This window comes from Kryptolebias marmoratus, linkage group LG8, assembly GCF_001649575.2.
Source record: "Kryptolebias marmoratus isolate JLee-2015 linkage group LG8, ASM164957v2, whole genome shotgun sequence".
Taxonomy (NCBI): domain Eukaryota; kingdom Metazoa; phylum Chordata; class Actinopteri; order Cyprinodontiformes; family Rivulidae; genus Kryptolebias; species Kryptolebias marmoratus.
The window spans coordinates 24,907,611-24,928,254 of record NC_051437.1 but is presented as its reverse complement, the minus strand read 5'-3'; the positions used below and the strand labels follow the sequence as shown (position 1 = coordinate 24,928,254).

Sequence of the window (20,644 nt, the reverse complement as noted above, 5' to 3'; positions counted from 1 at the left end):
CATACCCGGTCCAGACGTGTGACCTCCAGCTTCCTCAGGATGTAGTCCTGAGCTGGTCGCTCTTCCACATTCCTCACCAGCACCTTTTCAAACTCCTTAGTGGAGTGGAGGTCTGGCCAGTAACGAACACATTTGTTCTGAATGACAAGAAAAACCAGAAAGAGAGAAAGACAGAGGGAGGATGGTGAGTATTAGTCTGGAGAACGAGCTCGTCTCAAGCAGCTTTTCAATCAGCTTATCTGTCATATTATCCCCCTGCTTGCTGGGTTCCTATCCACCCCCACCACTGAAACATGTGTACAAACCATTATCTCTACTACTGATACAGAAACCACCTCCTCCTCCCAGAATCAGCTAGTGCTATCCAAAAATGACTTTCATCTGAAATTACAAAACAACAACAACATTTAGACTATTTGGTTCAGCTAAGATTTAATTGAATTAACTGGAACTTGACTTTCTCACATTTTCAGGTCAATATCTTTGTACAAGCAAATGTATCAACTAAATATAAAAAACATTACATTAGGTGAAAACAATTAAGCCTGCTAACAAGCTGGCTTTGGCTACTTTCATAAAATCTAACTTTAAATGAACAAGGTGTGGCTGTGAGGCACTGAAACATTCAGTCTGAAAGATGTTGCACCTAAAATGATTTTGAAGCACTTAGCCACTGAAACAGAGCAGCAACGATCTAAGCCTAAGCACGGACCATTTCTACTCAGGGTTTCTTCCCATTTTACAGTTTTAAATTCCACACTCAAATTTTCAGATTGTTCTAATATTTCAGGGTGAATTTTTTAATGCCTAAGCACAAACAGATTAAGTAAATGTACAAACTTTTCCTGTTATTGCTGAAATGTTTGCACATACAGAAAGACTAATTTTTATTATCTGCGAGCTCCACTCCAAAACCAGACTGCAACCAAGATGGATGACAGACAACACTTCTTACGGTCCTGATCACAGGGTTTGTGATGCCTTCATTAAAACTAAATGTTCATTTTGTTCTGTTCAGAGTGCTTTATGGCTGAGCTAACGTTAGCAGACAGAATAAATTAATGATAACTAATCTGCAATTATAGCATCTTTTTAAACTTAGAAAGATTTACTGAATATTATACTATTCATTTCTCATTAGGTTCCTTGCAAGATGCCGCCATTGGGAATAACTTGGGGTTTTCATTTTTAATTTATAATTAATATAAAAAGCACTCTGCCTGTTTGAGTAAAAATTTTGACCTTGATCCTTTTTTTTGGTCTTTCTTCCAATAGAAACTACAACTGGACCAGTCATTTTGTGTTTGTGTCTCACTCCTGTCCTCTCAAGGCAGATAGCCGCCCGTCCTGAGCCCGGTTCTGGTTCTGCTGGAGTTTTCTTTCTGTTAAAAGGGTGTCATTTCTTCCCACTTTCACCAACCTGCTGCTCAGGATGGGAGACTGCGACAAAGTGAAGATTCAACACAATCTGCTGGCTTTCTTAAACAGATAACTTTGACTAATTGGCTTTTTATAATGTCTGTGAATCTTTTTGTGTCTTGTGTTTTGTGACTTGGCGATATGGAAATAAACTAAATTGAAACTGAACTGAATTTAGTTTATCCAGACCTTAAAAATACTAAAAACTAATTTCATACTTTTTCATACATTTCAAGACTGCCTGCCAGTATACCCTGTATACTGCTTCTTTGCTCACTGCTAACACTGTTTACCACCAACTATTTGTATTATTATTGTTAATATTAGTTATTTGTCCCCAACACCAGCAAGCTGAAACTGTCCTGCAGTCATCAGGCACTTCTCAAGTCAATCGTGCTGAAAGAAGCTTTAGTAAATCAGGGTTACTAAATAAATGCACCAGCGCCCGTTCAACTACAAAAAAACTTGTGCAAAATGCACCTTTAATGCAAACCCCTCACCCTTCCTCGCTCCATCTCCTTTGTGGTCATGACGATGACGTGTGCATTCTCCTGATACACCATCTTCCAAAAGTCTGTCACCGTGTTCTGCAGACATCCCTGGGTGGCGATGAAGACTTTGCTCTCCTCTACATGGCGCCCGTCTTCGTTCATATTCTGTATTGTTGCAACATCATCAACAATCATGTATTTTGACATGAAGATGAGAATTTTATAATACAGACTATTGTTTTAACATCGATTAATATCTGGAGTTTAATTACAAGGTATTTTGGTTCTAGTTGTGTCTTATTCAAGAAACAGACTCACTCTAATATAGTTGGCGTTGATGTAATCTGTACCAGGAACTTCTGGATCTTTGATTATAACTCGCGTCGTGTCAACTGTAAACATGAAGTTAAACATATGAATGCACAACTAAAGCACACAGCTTCCAGTGATCACAGGAGTTTAACACTGTTTGATAGGCTGCAGGCTATCAAAGCACAATCTTTATGCTGCGCTCAGGCTTCTACGTTGTCTCTTTTCTGTTTGTGTCATTCTTTCCACAGGAAGTTGGAGAGACAGGAAATGTCAGGTCGCTGCGTGACTCACAGGGGAGGATATTCTTGTATCTGTTTTTACTCTTGTTTTCTGGCTTCTGGCCTTCTTTCCTGGGATACAACAGTTTACACTCCTGTTGTTGAAGTACCTAATATTTGACAAAACAAAAAAAAAGAGGGAAAAAAAAAAATCGTTTTTATTAATGTTATCATTAAAGACTGAATAAGCTCAATTCCAACTACATTTTATGAAATACTTTGAAGAACATTTGCTCTGAAATGATGTAATGGGCTGTTATTACAGCAGAGGTCACCCTGGAGTGCAATAAGAGGAAAGCTGCATAACTCAGAGTACAGGTTATATGATGATGAAGTGTTTCACTAAACTAAAAACTAGTTTTTAGCAACACTTGTTAAGTAGTTTTATTTTAGATGCAGATTATGTCAAGTAAACACAGCTTTAATATACAGATCCTTTACTGTAACACAAAAAACTACAAACCTAAAGAAACTAGTTAATATTCTTGCAATGTTTCTCATTGACTCTGATAAAATCTCACTCTGTGTTGGTGAAATCTGTTACAGCCAATTAGTTTTCATTATGTGTAGCGTCCATTATTCAATTCCACCAATCTTACAACCAGTAATCTAAATTCATTTAAAAAAGATCACCTTAGAAAAATTTTACTTGTGACGGGTGATTGAATAAAATCACACTAATCTGCACTGCAAAAACCTGGTTTTGTGCCAGACTATACCAGATTATTATTCACTAGTTTACGTGCAAAATGAACAACAAAGATAATTTCACACTGACAAGTTAGTTTTCCAGACACGCTTTAGTTTCTCGTTTGGTGAACTTGACCTGTAACTTTACCTCATTGAGTAAAATGGTTAAATGACAGCACTATCTACCATAAAAGCTTTCCGGTTTTTGTAATTGATCGATTTTAAAAAGAACAAACCTCGAACTCTTCCCAGAATCCTTGTTTGGGCTTCTCAGAGTTGTCTGCTACTTTGTTGAGTTCTCGTACCCGGTTCTCAATGTTGGCAGCATTTATCCTCGTGGCGTTAAAAGGCTGTCACACACACAAAAAAAGAAAACTTAAAGTCAGAGCTTCACGTGCTATTCCTTTTTTAAAAAGCACAAGCGTAAAGTTTAAACTAGCTTATTGATAACATTTAACTATAATCTATATAGTTTTGTTTTACTGCTTCAATCTTTCTTCCAGACCTGTTTGAGGTGCACTACGATGCCACTTTTCTCCACCATGGGGTTCTTCTTGTAGTGGTCTACGAGGTCAGCCAGGGTGTCGAACCGCTCACCACCGCCCACGTCATACTTGCCATCCTTCTGAAGACAAACATGGTTAAATTACAGCAACAACTGATCTGACAAGGTCCTTCAGTGGAAGAATGAATCATGTAAGACAGTTTGAGTGATGAAATTATTGAAAAACTAGGTTTTAAATGTCCTGCAGCGAGTTCTTTCACCTGACAGCGAATCATTACGTGGGTGACCTTGGTCTTGCGGTCCACGTTGTCATGTTTCTCTTCATTTGTGAGAACGGAGAGGACGAAGTCTCCTGGTTGACTCTGGCTCTCCCGTACTAGAAAGCTGCCAGCTTTGCCCTTTTCTGTCAGGAGTTTTTCTGCATCTTTTCCAGAGAGATGCCCGTGGTACCACCTGGAGATGATAGTTGGTTCTGTTTTAGTGTGTGTGTGTGTGTGTGTGTGCGGGTGATGTGCATTTAGTTAAAGTTTTAATATAAATTGTAATTAAAAATAATGAGTGTCAAAGTCTAAACATTTCACTGAGGTCATAATGTGACCAGCCGGCCATCGTTAAGTTAAATAAGTCACTTCTTTAATTTCAGGCTGACTATGCTCAGCAGCTGCCTCTCCAACTACGAGTATCTAAGAATTTCCATCTCAGACAGGATGCTGCTGCAAGGTAGAAAAATTAACTAAACAGGTAAGAAGAGAAAAACTTTTCCAGCTGAGGGGGAGGACTAGAAATGTTTCCTGTAATTTTGTGGTTTAACATCATTCAAATCTATATGTGCATTGTGAGTGTAGGCTCCCACTCAAGGATGATAAGTGTCTCCTATATTGCTGCAGCCTCATACTTTTACTGATTTTAAGATGAAATATGTGCACGTGTGCACAGTGTTTCCTGTGTAATGAGCAAGAACACAAAGGAAGCGTTAAGAAGAGATGCACGCAGAATGGAAAAACCACATTAACCAAAACCAAAGATCAGGGGTTGTTCTTTAGACCCAAATAGAAACAAAGTCATGCGCTCGGCAGAGCACAGATGTGTAGAAACGCAGAGTTTACATAATCTTCTCAGAAAAGATTACTTGTTTTGAAGATTATGATAAAAGTACAAACATGTTACTTTCCATAAAGCCTTTTTTGTGAGTCCAGGCATGTATCACAGGCTTCATTACATCAATACCCTGGACTCCCATTTAAAAGGGGGTGGATAGGTGCAATATGGTGGGCAGATGCAGCCTATTTATACTATTACCAGGATGTTGTTGTGTTTATCTGCTGAGCACAAACAAAAACAACCCCATCAACCACTTTGTCCAAACACGCATTTGGGAATACGCCACTATTTATGCTTGTAGATGTGAGCTGCATCTGGATTACATGAGTAGGAGTTTGTACAGAAGAATCTCTTCATTTTCTATCTGTAAACATGTAGGTGCACAGATACATAACTAATGAGCTAATAGGGAATTCTTGCCTACTCCCGGTCCACTGAACATGTTACTAGAAGTGATTATATTGGCTGGTAATTTAGGACTACTGGTAAACTGTCAGCTCTTAGTGGAACTGCACTGTGACGGCAGCTTCACAACCTGATTTAGTCCTTAGGTCCTCAGATTTGTGGTTTTAGTTTATTCTCAGTTCATGTTTCAACAGCAGACAACCATCTCCAGCATATTTTCAGTGTGGATAAATCGCCTGTGAAAACGACCTGGGATTATCAATAACCTGCTGAGTAATCAAGTAAAATGTAAACATTGTGTAGGACCTAAAACCAGGATGAGAAACATCACTTTTTCTGAAGTGAGCTGGGAAGAAAACATTTTAAAAAGGCATTTAACAAAGTTTCTTTCTGCTGAAAGTTCCAATTTACTGATGCCATTAGGCGTGATTAGTAGATGGGTAAAAAAAGATATTTACTAGAGATATTTGCATTTTGTGAAACGGAATTTAGTTAAAACAAGCAGAACAGAGCTAAAATGAGCAAAACAGCAGCTAAAATCCAAAGAATTAAAAAAATAATAAAACTAGCTAAAAGCTAAAATTACAAAACGGTAGCCAGAACCTATAATTAAAACCGTAGCTAACAGCTCAACTTAGCATAATGGTAGCTAACAGCTAAATGGAGCGTAAGAAGACAAGTAGATTTGAAAGAGAGATATGTCTTAAAGGACTTTCTTTGGAAATCTTTTGTAAATAACAATAATAATTTGAAAAGTACAAAAGGTACAATTCCCAATCTAGCTGAATGTTTTAATATTTGAACAGTTTAAATAGCACAAAGAATGCAGAAGTAGTTTGACTGCAGAAAAGTACGAGGAAGCTCTAAATGGAAAACCCAGAGGTGTGAATGCTGACTCTGCTTGTAACACACCTCAACTTCCTAATTAACATCCTATGTGGGCGGCTGTTTTTCAAGCTCTGGTTATAGATGTACAAAGAACTGGAGGAGTCTTCCTCGCTCTTCTGGACAAAGATCTTCAGTGTTGTTCCTGGAATCTGCTGGAGCCCCTCTCCTGCTCTGGAGGCCTGGGGGTCACAGTCTCCAGTGTTCTGATCACCACCAGCATCCCTGCAGCCTAAACCTTTGACATCTTCTCTACATCGTCTTTCAGTCCGTAGTCTTTCTTGAGTTTCTCGTGTTTGTACCATTACTGCCTTTTGCTGTAGCTTGTCAACCACCTCATCCTCTGCTTGGTTACTCATCAGTCTGGATCTCGAGTCCTACAGGATCTTGACCCTGTTCTTGCAGGTTTCTCATATAGCAACAGATGCTCTTGTACACTATTGCAGTCGCTCGGTTCCTGTCTGCTTCTAACACCCTGCTATCATGTGCTGGACTGTCTTGGTAACATCTTTTTATTGTTCCAGTACAAGATCCTCTGCCCTACTAAATAGCAGTAAAATTGGACCTTTTTATTAATTTCAATCTTTTTAGAGTTTAATTATGATAGACAAACATCACTGTGACGGGATATGAACATGCAGGTGGTGCAAACAAATTTCATGCTTCAAAATCAGACAAGAATGACTCAAATAAAAAGCTCTGAAAATAAAAATTAAACCAGCAGAGAAGAACCAACTGTTGTTGAGGTTATCTGGTGGTTTAGCCGCTTCCTACAGGGCTTTATCTGACTGGGATCAGGAATGAACTCTCACACAGTTATGAGATTCAGTAAAACATAATCAGGAATATATCAACTGAATTTGCATGTGCATTTGTCCCTGATTTTATCCACACGCTGCAGCACATCTGCTTCATGCAAATATAAAGCCTTTTTTTTGAAGGTGTGAGCGTGCAGGTTTAATTTTACCTCTCAGAGGTTGGATCTTTGCAGTTGAGCGGATACTTGAGCTCAATGACATGGCCGTTCCTCTCACGCAGCAGATCCTGTTGTTCGGTGTAATACTGCACCAGCTCGGCTAGCGTGGCGAACTTCTCACCTCCATACAGGTCATAGTAGTCTCCAGAGTTCTGGATCTTAATGTGGGTCACCTCATTGTTACGCCTGAGTGGACAAAAGGAGAAAAATTCAGATTATATAATATGCTTTTCTTAACATGTAAGCAGCAATAGGTTTGCTGAGAGGAAGCATTTTTTTGTTAAATTGTTCCTTCTTTTTACTGTTACCCTGCGGAAATCAAAGCACTGAACACACACAAACAGCCACCCACACACATGCCCATACAGTATCTGCTCACACAAAGAAAATCAAGACTTCGCCCACACACACTGAGCATTAACGCCTATACACTATAAACATGTCCAACTTATCGAGCCATCTGCTCCGATTTTATGAGTATGTGCTTTATTCCCCTCCAACAATCCACAGTCACATGCATTTTAAGTGACATTAATTATTCTTTTTTTTAAATTTATTTATCTGTTAGTTACTCACAAAAATTGACTAGGGTCTTTTTAACACAATAACATTGTAATAATTGATGTTTTTTGCAAATTTGAGCCTATTTGGTGTAAATAAGTACAGAAAGCTTTATAAATTACAGTTGGTAAAATTTAAATGAACAACAACCTATCTAAGAAAAGAAAGATGCAAGGAAAAAAAAAAAGATGCAAAAATATATCTCTTCAATTTTGCTTGTCTAAACATCTTAAATCTTCTGAACACAGGATCATTCTGCTTTTCACATTCTGTAGTTTACAGATCTGTATTTGCATAAAGGCTGTCCTGTGATTGCTGAGCATCAGAAGAGAAGAGCAAAGCAGCAGCGAGTGAAAGACTGATAAAACCAGAAAACTTTGGGTTCCGCTTTGCATATTCAGAGTGTTCGGACCGGTTTGAATAGGTACACACACCTCCACATACAACCACACACACACACTCACTTCTGATCCATAAGCACTTATCTGAAAAAGCCCAAATGTAGGTTTACTTTTCTGTTCGCTGCCATATTTCATCATTTAAAAAGCCAGCTGTAAAGACATTAAGGGGTGACGACACACAGAAACCCTCATGAACCAGATTCAGGGAGGAGAGGGGACTGAGGCGGTCAAGACCATCTGATCTGCAGGCTGAAATACAGTCAGCTCTCTCGCTGACTGATTATCAGCTAATGCTGATATCAAATGGCACAAATTGTGTTTCCCTCCATCAATTTCCTTGTTGTCGTAATGAATTTCACATTCCCTTTGTCTTCCTTTCCTTCTTCCCACTCAGCACGCCATAAATCCTCTCCTCTATATTTATTTGTCCCATACTCCATCTATCCCTCACCCTCCATTTGTCTCCATCTGTATTTCCTGGTAATTGCTTTATGGCTCGATTAGAGGCTGCTGGACCGGTGCCACAGGTCTAAGGCCCTGTTAGGGGTCCTTCCTAAACTCAGGCAAAAGCCTTTTTTTTTCCTGATAGAGTTTAACACCATTAACTGAGGAATGAGGCAAACACATCCCATTACATTTTGATCCTCTCTCCTGCTCATAACCTTCATGGATTTACTGCAATTTGAGATTCAGGACGACCAGAACAGAATCACTGCTGTTTAGTTCTGAATCACTCAGAGATTAACTTAACATTTACACCTGTATTTGTTGAAAAAGGTAAGCAGCTTTTTTTTAAATTAAATGATCTTAATTTTTTTTTTATTGCCTGCCGCTGAAGGGTGATAATGTTTTTGCTCATGTCTTTGTGTGCAAGTGATAATACACCTGTCTGTTAGCAAATTATCTCATCAACCACTGGACGAATTTCAACAAAACTTACAGAAAATGATCACTGGACGTACGACAACAACTTATTTGCTTTTGGAATCAAAGCAACTCAAGATGGCTGCCACAGCCAACTGACATTCAAAAACATACAACCTAATGTATATAAAAAAGAAAGCTTTACTGTAGGGGTTTGATTATGTGGAAAGTGATGTGCACGCTCACAGTCTACGTAAGGTGCTGATCACGGGGGCTCGGCGCTGGTTGCTGGGAGACTAAAACGATATTCAGGAAGTAGTTTTTCCTGCTGCAGACTTGAACGCAGGATGTATCCGTCATGCTGTCAGATGAAAGCCCTGCCTTACATTTACAGATGAGGAGGAGGAGGAGGTGGAGAGGCGGGTTGCAGCTAAAAGCTTTACATTTTCCTCAGAGCTGAGGCTCGCTTAGGAGCTGGAGCTGTACAACAACCTCCTCCTGCATGTTTCAGAGTAACTGAGGAGCAATGCAGGAACATGTTAGGAAGAGTAACTGAGACTCGAAAAAAAAAAAAAGACTTCCAGCTAGAGTAACTGGCATGTTTTTGTGCATGAAATTCCCTCCAACTAGACGTATTGAGTCACTGCACGAGGAACCCAAAATAAAATGATTTTAACGTCACAAATGAACGGCACACTTGACCTCAGCTCCCATCCAGATATGCACTCATCGCTCCCTTTGTGAAAACTTCCAAACAAACTGGATCCTACGTGAACCAGGAACAGTAAACACAACAGCTGTGTGCAGCTTTTCAAAGGATGCTGAAGTAAAAGTTACATTTTAATATCCTCCCACACTGAACCTGAACCACTGTGCTGCTCATGTTACAGATAAAAGACATCTGATCCTACTTGAACTCGCTGTCCTTCAGATATTAAATCTGCTGCTTATGTTGCACCGCTGTGGCATTGACCGAAATTCACAACAACACAGGTGGAAATGTTCTCCGAGCACACCGTCTGCAGCACGCTTCATTAGCCATCCCATAGTGGACGCTTTACAAAACATCCAACATGGTAAAACTTAATAAAACCTGTGGAAGATTTTTCTGCCCAATAGTTTATCTAAATATGGCAGCCGTTCTCAATATTTAGGTGCCATTTAATCTTATTTCTGAGACTGAAGTCATTCTTCAAAGGCAGTAATGTAATCAATGCAGGATGTTTACTGGATGAGAATAAACAATTACAGTACAGCTGCTTACACATGACAGTCTGATTGAAAAGTAAATTGAATTAAAGACTTCCCAAGCATGTTTATCACTTCCTCTTATCATTAACAACATCTGAGTGCTCAGACACTTGCACATTTTAGAGTTGGGAAAATACAGCTAAAGAAAAAACTTGTAAAAGATTTCCTTTTTTGTTTTTCCTTCTGAACAAAGTTCTGCCATGTTAAGATATCCACCAAGATCATATACAGTACATTTCAGAATATTTTTCCATCCAAAGTAGCATGTCTGGACTTCATTTTTAAAATTCTGCTCACAATAACTTTTGATTGATTAATAAAGAAGAATGTGGAATAGTTCTTTTTTTTTACTACTGATGGTCAATTAAAAATACTTTTTTAAAATCAAGAGACAAACAGCTCAACCTTTACGTACTTTAATTGCAAATCAAATTAATTAAATAAAGTTCCAATAACCTGGACAAGGAGGATGACTGAAGACAGATAAGGGAACACTAAGAGGCGGGTTTCAGTGTGTTGCCACTTTTGGAATTGTTTCACTTTGTCTGGACATTTCAGAACTGTTAACAGCGACAACTGTAATTTTCTGCAGGCATCAACTTTGCACAAAGGTCATTTCCTTGTCTTTCTTCTCCTCCAGTAGTTACACAGTACCCATAGCAGGGAGATACACGTCCTAATTCTCCCATTATCCTTCTCTGCCACGTCTTTCTGTCTTTCCACTTTGGTTTTTACTGCATTCCACTTATGTCTTTTTCAAGCCATTAAGGTTCAGAGGAGTCCATTAGGGTCCTGTCTGCCAAGTCAGCCAGCTTCAACATAATCTGATGGTAACTAATACAAGAGATACAAGCAAGAAGCAGCCGAACCCAGCAGCGATGCAAGGCAGGATTCACACATACAGAATGTGTTAATGATGGGCAGTGGGCAGGCCTGATGCTTTAGATTATAACAATGAGTCACAAGAACAGACACGAGATCAGCTTGTGATTTAAACAACTGGCACCAGTTCTGACACTTAAATGTTTAACTTTTCATGACAGCCAAGGTTAGAGAAGCAAAGCAATAAACTCAACTTGACAACCTAAGACGCCGTCCTGTTCCAAGTGACTGAAATTCTGCTCACCGACACCAGAATGGTGCCTAAAAGGAAGTATTTAGAAAAACTTTAGATCTGGATTTATTCTGTGCAGGATTATTGTTCGAGTCATAAGAAAGTCTGATTTCTGACTGTCAGGAAAAAAACAAAAACACCTCCCAACACAAAAACATATCATTTCAGTTTGACTGATATCCATTTCTAAGGAGTCATCTGATGCAGAAATACAACACTCCCAGCATAACTGACACACTTGGATCACCCTGCCTGCATGTGGAGGTCTGATCATTTTCAAGAGTACATTTCTTACTTGGACTTGAGCTCTACTTTGGCTAAACAGTGCTACCTCAGTTTAAATATTCTTTTATGGAAATGTCAAGGACCACAGAGGGCAACAATTGTGTCTGCACAGCTAAAACAGAAAAACAAAACATGCACTTATTAAACACTGTGGCAAGGCAAGCATGAGCACAATGACTTGTTTAGATACTTTGTCCCTATCACCAGTAAAACAACCTGAACAATAGAACACAGAGTCATGGCTTGTCTCTGAGATGGAGGAGGAAGTGAATTTAATAAGTAAAGATAAAGAGGAAACTGACCGGCTGAGCAATAGATTCAGCTTACAGGAAGTTTTAAAAGTTGCTGTTATTTGTTTCTTCCTGAGCTGAACTTTATTAGTTAATTGTAGGCAGGGATGTTTGCAGGTTGTAACTTTTTATTATATCATTTGTAATGTTCCATAGTTTGTACTTTTGATATCTGCCTACAGAGGCCATTCCAAGCAACTCTTTCTCATGACTTGATTTCAATAAGAACTCCCTTTACAAAAAAAGAAACAAAAACATATACTTGTGAGACTATGTGGGAAATATTTTTATGGATGCTAATTTCATTACTTGTTTTTTGCCCTCAATATGTGAGGAAAACACCTCAGTCAAAAATCATTCCCGATTACTGCTGTATTCTGAAAGATCAAACTGGACCTTACCAAAATTATGGTGTTGGAGACTTTTTTGGAGTTGGAAAATGTGGCAAATACTTCTGGAGAACATTTGAACAGTTCTCCACAAAATGACTAAGTCAAATCCTTTCACAAATCTATAGAAGGAATAAAGGTATCAGAACGTTATGGACTCAAAGAATAACTTCAAAGTGACAAGAAGCTTAGCAAGCTTTGGATCTGTTGCTGTAGAGATCCAAAAGTCCAGCTCCACTCCGTCACCACAGTAACCTGAAAGTGATCGGCAGTGTTTGATCCACAGCCAAGATCAGAAATCAGAACCTCTTACAAACGTCGATCACAGCTGATATGACATTCTGGAAAGAAAATCCATTTTAATCTCAAGTGGATTTATTTTAAATATTTAGCCAAGAACTGCAGGCAGCATTTGAAGATAGACACCCTCAATAATAGTAATGATGGTACTCTTTTACTCTTCTATGGAAAGCTAAAAATAACCTGACCTCAGTGGAAACATCAGCATAAACCCAGGCTAGCATTATATAACATTCAGGCTGGGAGCAAATCAATTCACTCTGTGGTAATTTGCTCTGCAAAATTCTCTTTTAAGATTGCCCTTAAATTCCTCCTTGGGGTCTTTGAAGTGTATAAAGAGCATGAAAAATGATGGCTGAAACTTGCCCGGACTGCTCTCCTTACAGAACAGAGCAGAACTTGTACTTAAATCACAGCCAAACTTTTTCTGCTTCCAACTTTTTTCTCCTCTGAGTTTTATAAAAATCTGAATTGATTACATATTCGAACCATCAAAAAGCGCTCATTAGCATTTCAGACTTCAGAGCATTAGCTTTGTCTGACCCATCCTTCCTCAGTCAACCTCATGAACCGGAGGAGGAGGAGGAGGGAGGGAGTTGGAGATAAGAGATGCACAGAGAGAAGTGAGAAGAAAAAAAAAAGAGAAAGTCTTCCTTAGCACCCATTACTATCTGAACATTTACAGTGACTGTTGAGTCAGCCTTTAGAAAAAGCAGCCACAATTTTGCATTTAAAGAGATAATATTATTAATATTATTAAATCACCAACTAGGAGGTAAAATTAGATTAGCAATGTATGATTACTGAAGCTGATTAGTTTACCAAGGTTAGCCAATATGAGGTAGAAGATAAACTTTGGCTACTGCATGCACTTCACTGATAATATGCAATTTATTGCAGATATTTTTCCTCTGACAAAAGAAAAAAATCCATTCAGATGAGAACCAGTAATTCCAACAAAAAGAAAAGAAAGAAAATTAAAAGGCCTAGTGTTCCATACGCCCATCACCTTCCATGTCAGAGACTTAGACTAACATTAACTTGTGATAAAATGGAGTTGTAACTGTTTGGGTCAAACCACAAAAATAGCGTAATGCACAATCTCATGCAAGATTTCAGGCTCGTGAATAACTCTCAGCTACTACCACATCGACCTTTAGCTCAATATCTGTAAAAGTAACTGAGTTTCAGCCATTATTTCGGTTTTTTTTAGGTTCAAATTGGCTGAATCAGGTTGACTTGAGACGTTAATCAGTTATAGATGTACAAGCAATGATTCTTTTCTGCAAAGTTCATTAAAATTAGTTGAGCGTACGCACAGACAGACACGAGGAAAAACACAACGGTCTACCTTCGCCTTTTGGCGGCAGGTGTTAAAAAAAAAGAAAACATCAAAACGCAGAAAGAAACTATTCCAAGCAACGCTAAAATTCCCCCTAAACAGATACGGTTTGGGTTTTCTTTAGACACCGTTTACCACTTCCTTTCAATAATTAACCTTTTCAGCACACAAGTTTAGTTTATTGGTGACAAAGTCAGGGCAAAGGAAAAACTGTAAAAACGGTTCCTCTGCAGTGGTTTCCAGCTCACATACAAATAATGGGCTGCTACGTCTTTGCTTCTCAAAATATCTGTCAAGTATGCAAATTCAATAAATCTGTTTGCAAGTGAAAAAGTCTGCTTTGCAAAATGTTTGCGTTAGTGTGAGCAAGGTCTAAGATTTCCATTAGTAAAACTTTTTTTTATTGTTGTTCCAAAAACTCTGAGATAAACTATAATTTATCGATTTTTACCTCACAGTGATCTACGTTCTGTGCTTTGACCACTGACCTCAATGTGTCAGTCTCTCTGTCAAGACCACAAGCTGAGACTACAACTCACCCCAACAGCCACACCACAAACTAACAAACCACAGGTGGTGAAGGTCAAAACCTCTCGGAGATCATTTAAAACCTCCTGCCTGTCTAAATACTCTGATTTCTTTCCTCTCTTGCTTCATTTCTTCCCTCACACCCAGCCTCCCCCAGCCTGTGTCACCGTGTCAGCTACACTCACAGAGAAACAAATACATCTGGGCTTTCTTCCACCTGCTTGGCCGACTGATGTATCTCTTAAAAGCTTCCGTTGCCAAGGAAGCTCTTCAAACCGTCTCTTTTTCTATCTCAGTTTGTTTCCTGCTCTCTGTAATCAACACAGCATGCAGTGCTAAGACTGACTTACCAGAGATTTCACACATAATTATCAAAAATCATCATGGGAAACTTGTAGAAACAAGGGAGAAGTGACAAAGACTGTTTTACATTCAACTGTGTTTGTTTCACTAAGTGCAACCTTTTTTTCCTATTTTTAAGTTACCAGATCACACATTCCAAATACGTGTTATCTAATACATTTCCTAGAAACACTCAACAAAACAACTTCTGTGTAAATGCCATCTATTCGCCCACAGACAAAAATATTACGCCACTGCTGACCCACAGAAAGATTTTCAAAGAAACGGGGGTCTTTCTTGTGCCTGATTGTTCCATCAGCTCAGTTTGTCTTTATTCAGACTGAAAACAGCTCAGATCCATTGTTGGATAACTGCTTTAAGAAGAGTTTATTTGCAGATTCTCTAAAAACAGGGAAATTTTGATTCTAACACACTACCAGCAACAGTTTGAGCTAGTAGGACTAGAGGCAACAAACAACAACAAAAAAAAAAGTAGTAGTAACCACTGGGTGAGGTTACCTGACGGAGAGGGTAAAATCCCCAGGATTGCTCTTGCTCGGTCGGGCCAAGAAACTGCCGTGAACTCCCCGGGTCAACAGGACCTGCTCTGCCTCAGTTCCGGTGATGTTGGGGTGGAACCACCTAAAAATTTGTAAACAACAAATAAACAGTTAAAAAAAAGACAAAGCAACTGAAAATCAATTTAAAGTGTATTTTAGACAGAAATGTCACTTTGACCACAACAATAAATCAATGAATAGCCAAATGAAAGTAGCATTTCTTTAAGGAGTTAATATCCCCTTTAAAGCCAAATGTTTAGGCTAAGATCATTTTATGTTGAGAAATGATAGTTAAAGCCATTTTGGTCAAATCTCAAAAGTAATGTGATGTGCAATCTCATTTAATTCACAAGATATCAAGCTCAGAGTGAAGGTCGTGAATGCCTTTCAGCCACATCAAACTTTAGCTCAAAAGCTGTAAAAATAGCCGAGTTATAGATATTTGTGTGTTGGTTAATGTCCATTAGCTGTGGTGGCCATCTGAACTGAGTTGACTGGGTGATATATTCACCATACACATAAAAAAAAATTGTGGATCAGGAATCATGAACATATCTGTTGTTTTCTTCCTTGATGAATGTCATGTTCTGTTTGAAAGGGAAATACAAGTTAAGTTTACTGATCTGAGAAGCCTTTACTTCCTCTGCTGCTCAACACTGTTGGTAAATATTTATCACATCCACTTCCCGGGGTGATTGACCCATTAGTTAGACATAAACCAAGTACAGGTGCACTCTGGCACTTAACGTTAACATGCTGTGGTCTTAAGTAAAATTCCTGTTTAATGCATGAGGCAGGAAATCACTCTTGAAGAGGCAGCAATCTACATCCCAGTGAATGGCTGTACGTCAACTGTTTGGATTTAGAGCTCATGTTTAAGCAGGGATCATTGGGTTAAAACCCCTAACTACTGTGTTCCATTGCGGGCTAATCCAATGCACCATTAGCCATCAGGGCCCCATTTGTGCGTCAATGCCAGGAGTGTTGACAAAAGTGACTGCAATGGCAAAAGTGAAAAAGGTTTTTTTTTTTTTTTTTTTGGTGAGTCAGTGATGACCAAAACAAGTTAGTTTTCCCAAACAAGTCTTCAAAAATGTGGTCCTACAACTCAACAGGCCAAATGAAATCTAATAAACTCCAAGTGACAGACAGAACATGTTTCTATAATGTACTGCAGGTTTTACAACTCTAATGTACAAACTCATCAAGGTCTTATTTAAGTACTACACAGATGGACTAAATCAGTGGTCATCAATTGGACGCCCCTGAGCCACATTTGACCTACAAGCTCACGCTTAAAAACCAAAGATCTCAAGTTTGACTCATACATCGGCCATATTTAAGCATCTTTGCCAATCATGAATACAACTAGCTTTAGACATCTACAAAAACAACTTTTAAACCAAATGTAGTCTGATTTTAGACATCAACAGACAATTTAAATGTTGTTAGACATCTATTTCATGCAAAAATGCTCAGTGGGGTTTTCAAACTTAAACGTTATTTATTTTTATACTTTTTATATTTTAAACCACAGTGCAGAAATGATTGTACAGACGTGGATAAATTTGTTGGTGCCCTTCCACTACAATAATAATAATAAAAACCACTGATGTGACCTGCCAAAAAGCTCCAGTTTTGTCTCATCAGTCCCAGAAACTTTAAGGCTTGTCAACAAGCATTTTGGTGAATTGCTGTCTGGCTTTTTTTTGTTTTTCTGTCAGTAGTGGAGCTCTCCTGGATCTTCTTCCATGCAGCCACTTATGACTGAAAATGTGACGGATGTTAACAGAAAGTGACGTACCTTTACCTTGACATTTAACTGAATTGGTTTTGGATTGTTTCCTCGGCTCTTTTTCTATCGGCACTATCCATTTGATCGGCCTGGGGTTGCATTTCCTCTCACGCCACGCCCTGGGAAGTTAGCTAAGGTCCCATAAACCTTATACTGTTTAATAATATTGGCAGGTGTGGTCAGAGGGACACAAATCTGTTTAGAGATGGTGTTGTAGCCTTCACCTTTAACATGGATATGTAGAATCTTTTCTTTTGAGCTCCTCAGACAGCTCTCTCCTTTGTTTTCTCTGCTCCAGGTTCAGTGTGGTGCACACACAATGATACCAAACCACTCAGTGGCTGTTTGTTCCCTTTAAATAGGCTGAATCACAGGTGCTTGAAGGCACCTGTGGTACTAATTAAGGTCAAACACTGCGTTTTGAAATGTGACTATAATGCAAAGATTAATCATCTCTTCAGGGATTACAAAAGATCTGTTCATATTAATTTAGCATACCTTTGTAAAAAAACAACAACAAATCATTTCTTTACACTTTTTTTGTTTGTTTGTTTACTCAATAATATACTAAAAGGTTTGCAGCTATACTACACATCAAACAATTACTTTTAACTCAATCACTTTTTCACGAGAAATGAAGCCTTGTTTCAATAAGCTGTAACCAACAAATTTATAGTGTATGTTGACAAATGCAACTCCAGTAGTTAGCTGAATTTATTGATTTATTTCTCCTTAAGATTACAAACTTTCAATAAAAATAAAACAAACTCCTTGGAAGGAATGTTGCTTTCATGACACAAAATAAGCAGAATGAATCCGTTTTATTGTGTTTTAACACAAGACGGTTATTCTATAACCCAAACAAAATGGTAAACGTTGAGGCTGTAGATTATTACTTAGAAGACAAACTTGCACTCATTTTATTTGAACTGAACACAAAATATGTGCAATTTACAAGTCTAAATTAAAACATTTTTAATTTCCCAACAATTGTATTTGTATTTATAGTTTTAAGTAATTGGAAAGCGAAAACTACTGTTAGATTGCAAGATAACTTACTCTAACCCGTACTCTTAGATTACACAAAGATACCGTTTATTTTCTACTGTGGTCTTCTTTTAAAGGGCAGAAAAAATACTTTTGAATTAAATTTGTCAATAACTGGAAAACTACACTTTTTTCTGGTAATGACAAAGACCAAATGAGTCATGGAAATTAAGCATTTCACATCCTAAATCATAGCCTTTCATAACCACCCTGTGGCACATTACAAAAGCCTATTATTGATTAATTTTAGTCAGCAGAGAGAAGGCAGCAGGCGACACAAGAGTGCCTTCATGAAGCTCAAGCTGAGATGATCGTATCTAAAAGCTCCAACAGTGGGCGAGCATTTAGGCGTTTCTGTTTTTGTACTCTGTATGACACAAACCCATGACAGTAAGACAAAAATAGGCCTCATGTGTCAGCTCAGCAGATCTCATGTCACCCCAAAGTGGTAAATACAAACCAAAATACTTTAGAAAATGCCTGCTGCTGTGAGGGTCTGGATCTCAGAACGTTATCTGACCCAAAGTGTTATTAAATGTCATTTTGTCAAAATAATCATTTATATCAGATAAAGCAAGATTGACATTTACTGGAACCAAATCTCAAAAGTTTGAAATTGCTAAAATGTAAACGTTGCGTTCGGTTTTAGAGATGAAGCAACTGTCTCTACTTTCCGTTAGGCACAGAAATGCAAAGTGACTCGGTGCTCGTCAATCACAAAACATCCTTTTGACTTTGACAAAATAAAAATAAATAAATGAAACAAGTTTTTAAAAAAAAAAAACAGAAAGGTGAAAGACAGACTGTCGTGATAATACATTTTAAAAAGTTGTATAAAAACATGGAACAACTTTAAAGAAAATCATCTGTTTGCTTACATGACTTGTCCTGTAACAAATAAAAATGCTACTTTTTGTTGATAAAATGACAAATAAAAACCCCTGTCTGACTTTAATGAACAAAGCGACACTGAAGCAGAACTCTAGACCCGAGCAGCTTAACTCAAACGGACCACACCAGCCGAGACATTTGACCCAGACTGCACCTGACCCCCTTGTTCTCACCGGGGGGGCAAAACCGATCGCTTTCCCTCTCAATCTAAAAGCTGAGGCAGCAGATTATTGCGAAATGTGACACTCAGAGTATGTGTTGAGGATGACTCTCAGCTACCACATCAAATCTGAGATGAATACCTATAAAACTGACCGAGTTTTAGCCATTTCTGGGTTGGTTAAGGTCGATTGGCTGTGGCAGAAATCTTGAATTGGACTGACTCTAAAAGTTAATTGGTTGTAGAGGCACTTTCTGAAAATCACTTAAAATCTAATCTGAATATGCAGGGCCTTTATAGAAACAAGCTGAGCATTTTAGAGTCAGCAGCTATGTTTCTTTCTGTTTGATAACATTTTACTCTTCTGACGTTTTCTTTCTGACTTTACTAATCAAATTGGCTGGTGCATGTAGGTTAGGGGCCACTGACGGGTCAAAGTCGTCAGCTGGTGGACAGATTACTTGTGTATTGTTTTTAATCCCGATTCATACAGAAAAAAATAAAAAAACAGAAGGATAAAAAGCTCTCATGTTTGTAATCCGTTTCCAATCCATCACAAATCTGCTGTCACTCGTCAAATGATTAAAACAATGGAGACGGACACAAATCAGACACCAACAGTGGAGCACTGTAAGGCCGAACAATGGGAAAATGTTTAATATTTCTATGACAATATCAGTTGCGATAAATCCCATATTTTCCTCACTCTTCATTTTCTTTTCTGTCAACATCATCCAAACCAGGTGCATCAAATCCAATGAGTCAGCTGGGACAGTCAAATATATTATCAGCATCCAGAACATGAATGCATGATATTTGAAAAATAATGGCCTATGATTTACTGCAGACTAAGCAGTCTTTTGTGGTATTGATACTGTGCTCACTGACATTGCGATGACGACACATTTTTGATATATTGTGCAGCAGTTAAATGTTCACCTCGTCAGGTTTACACAGAGCTGAAAGCAGGAAGCACATTCCCTCGAAGTATCTTGGCACAAAAATGCACACAAACAACTCAACAGGCTGCTTGACAACTAGAGTGCACTCCTAGCCTCTCTGTAACCCTACAGGCACTTTGAAAACACACACACACCAATGACAAGCAAAAAGAAATATTACCGTTAATGCACACACAACTTCTGCACAACCAGGTGTTCATGTTTTATATTTCAGCTCTAGATTTGGTGCAATTAATCCAGAAAACTACAACAAAACTGCAGCTAAGTTACCAACAAATTACTGCAAAACTTGACAGGAAAAAAATGAGTTAACGTAGAAAAAAAATAAAAACAGAGTAGTCAGGCAGAATGGGACTGTTTGTGCCTACCTCACCATTGTGGTCAAAGCCAGCCACAGCCCCTTACTTCAGCAACCTCAGGTCTTAGTAATCCAGCACTGGGCACCGTTACACAAGGCAGGGTGGGAGGGAGCCAGGGAGATATGGAGACGCAGGGGGAGG

General features: G+C 38.5%; 1 protein-coding gene across 3 annotated transcripts in view; it reads right to left on the bottom strand.

The window, feature by feature from the left end:
• ptpn11b (protein tyrosine phosphatase non-receptor type 11b) overlaps positions 1-20,644 on the bottom strand; it is a 42,751-nt gene that overhangs the window by 10,473 nt on the left and 11,634 nt on the right. The window contains exons 1-10 of one of the 3 annotated variants that reach the window (XM_017411412.3): positions 20,513-20,535; positions 15,249-15,371; positions 7,054-7,248; positions 3,956-4,148; positions 3,696-3,815; positions 3,427-3,540; positions 2,514-2,610; positions 2,229-2,302; positions 1,920-2,075; positions 6-137 (exon numbers count right to left, since the gene is read on the bottom strand). In XM_017411412.3, coding sequence (XP_017266901.1) covers positions 6-137; positions 1,920-2,075; positions 2,229-2,302; positions 2,514-2,610; positions 3,427-3,540; positions 3,696-3,815; positions 3,956-4,148; positions 7,054-7,248; positions 15,249-15,371; positions 20,513-20,520 — 1,212 coding nt within the window. In that variant the 5' untranslated portion in view covers positions 20,521-20,535. Of the gene's footprint in view, positions 1-5; positions 138-1,919; positions 2,076-2,228; positions 2,303-2,513; positions 2,611-3,426; positions 3,541-3,695; positions 3,816-3,955; positions 4,149-7,053; positions 7,249-15,248; positions 15,372-20,512; positions 20,536-20,644 lie in introns of those variants that run through there. The other 2 variants (XM_017411409.3, XM_017411410.3) reach the window with 2 other exon arrangements.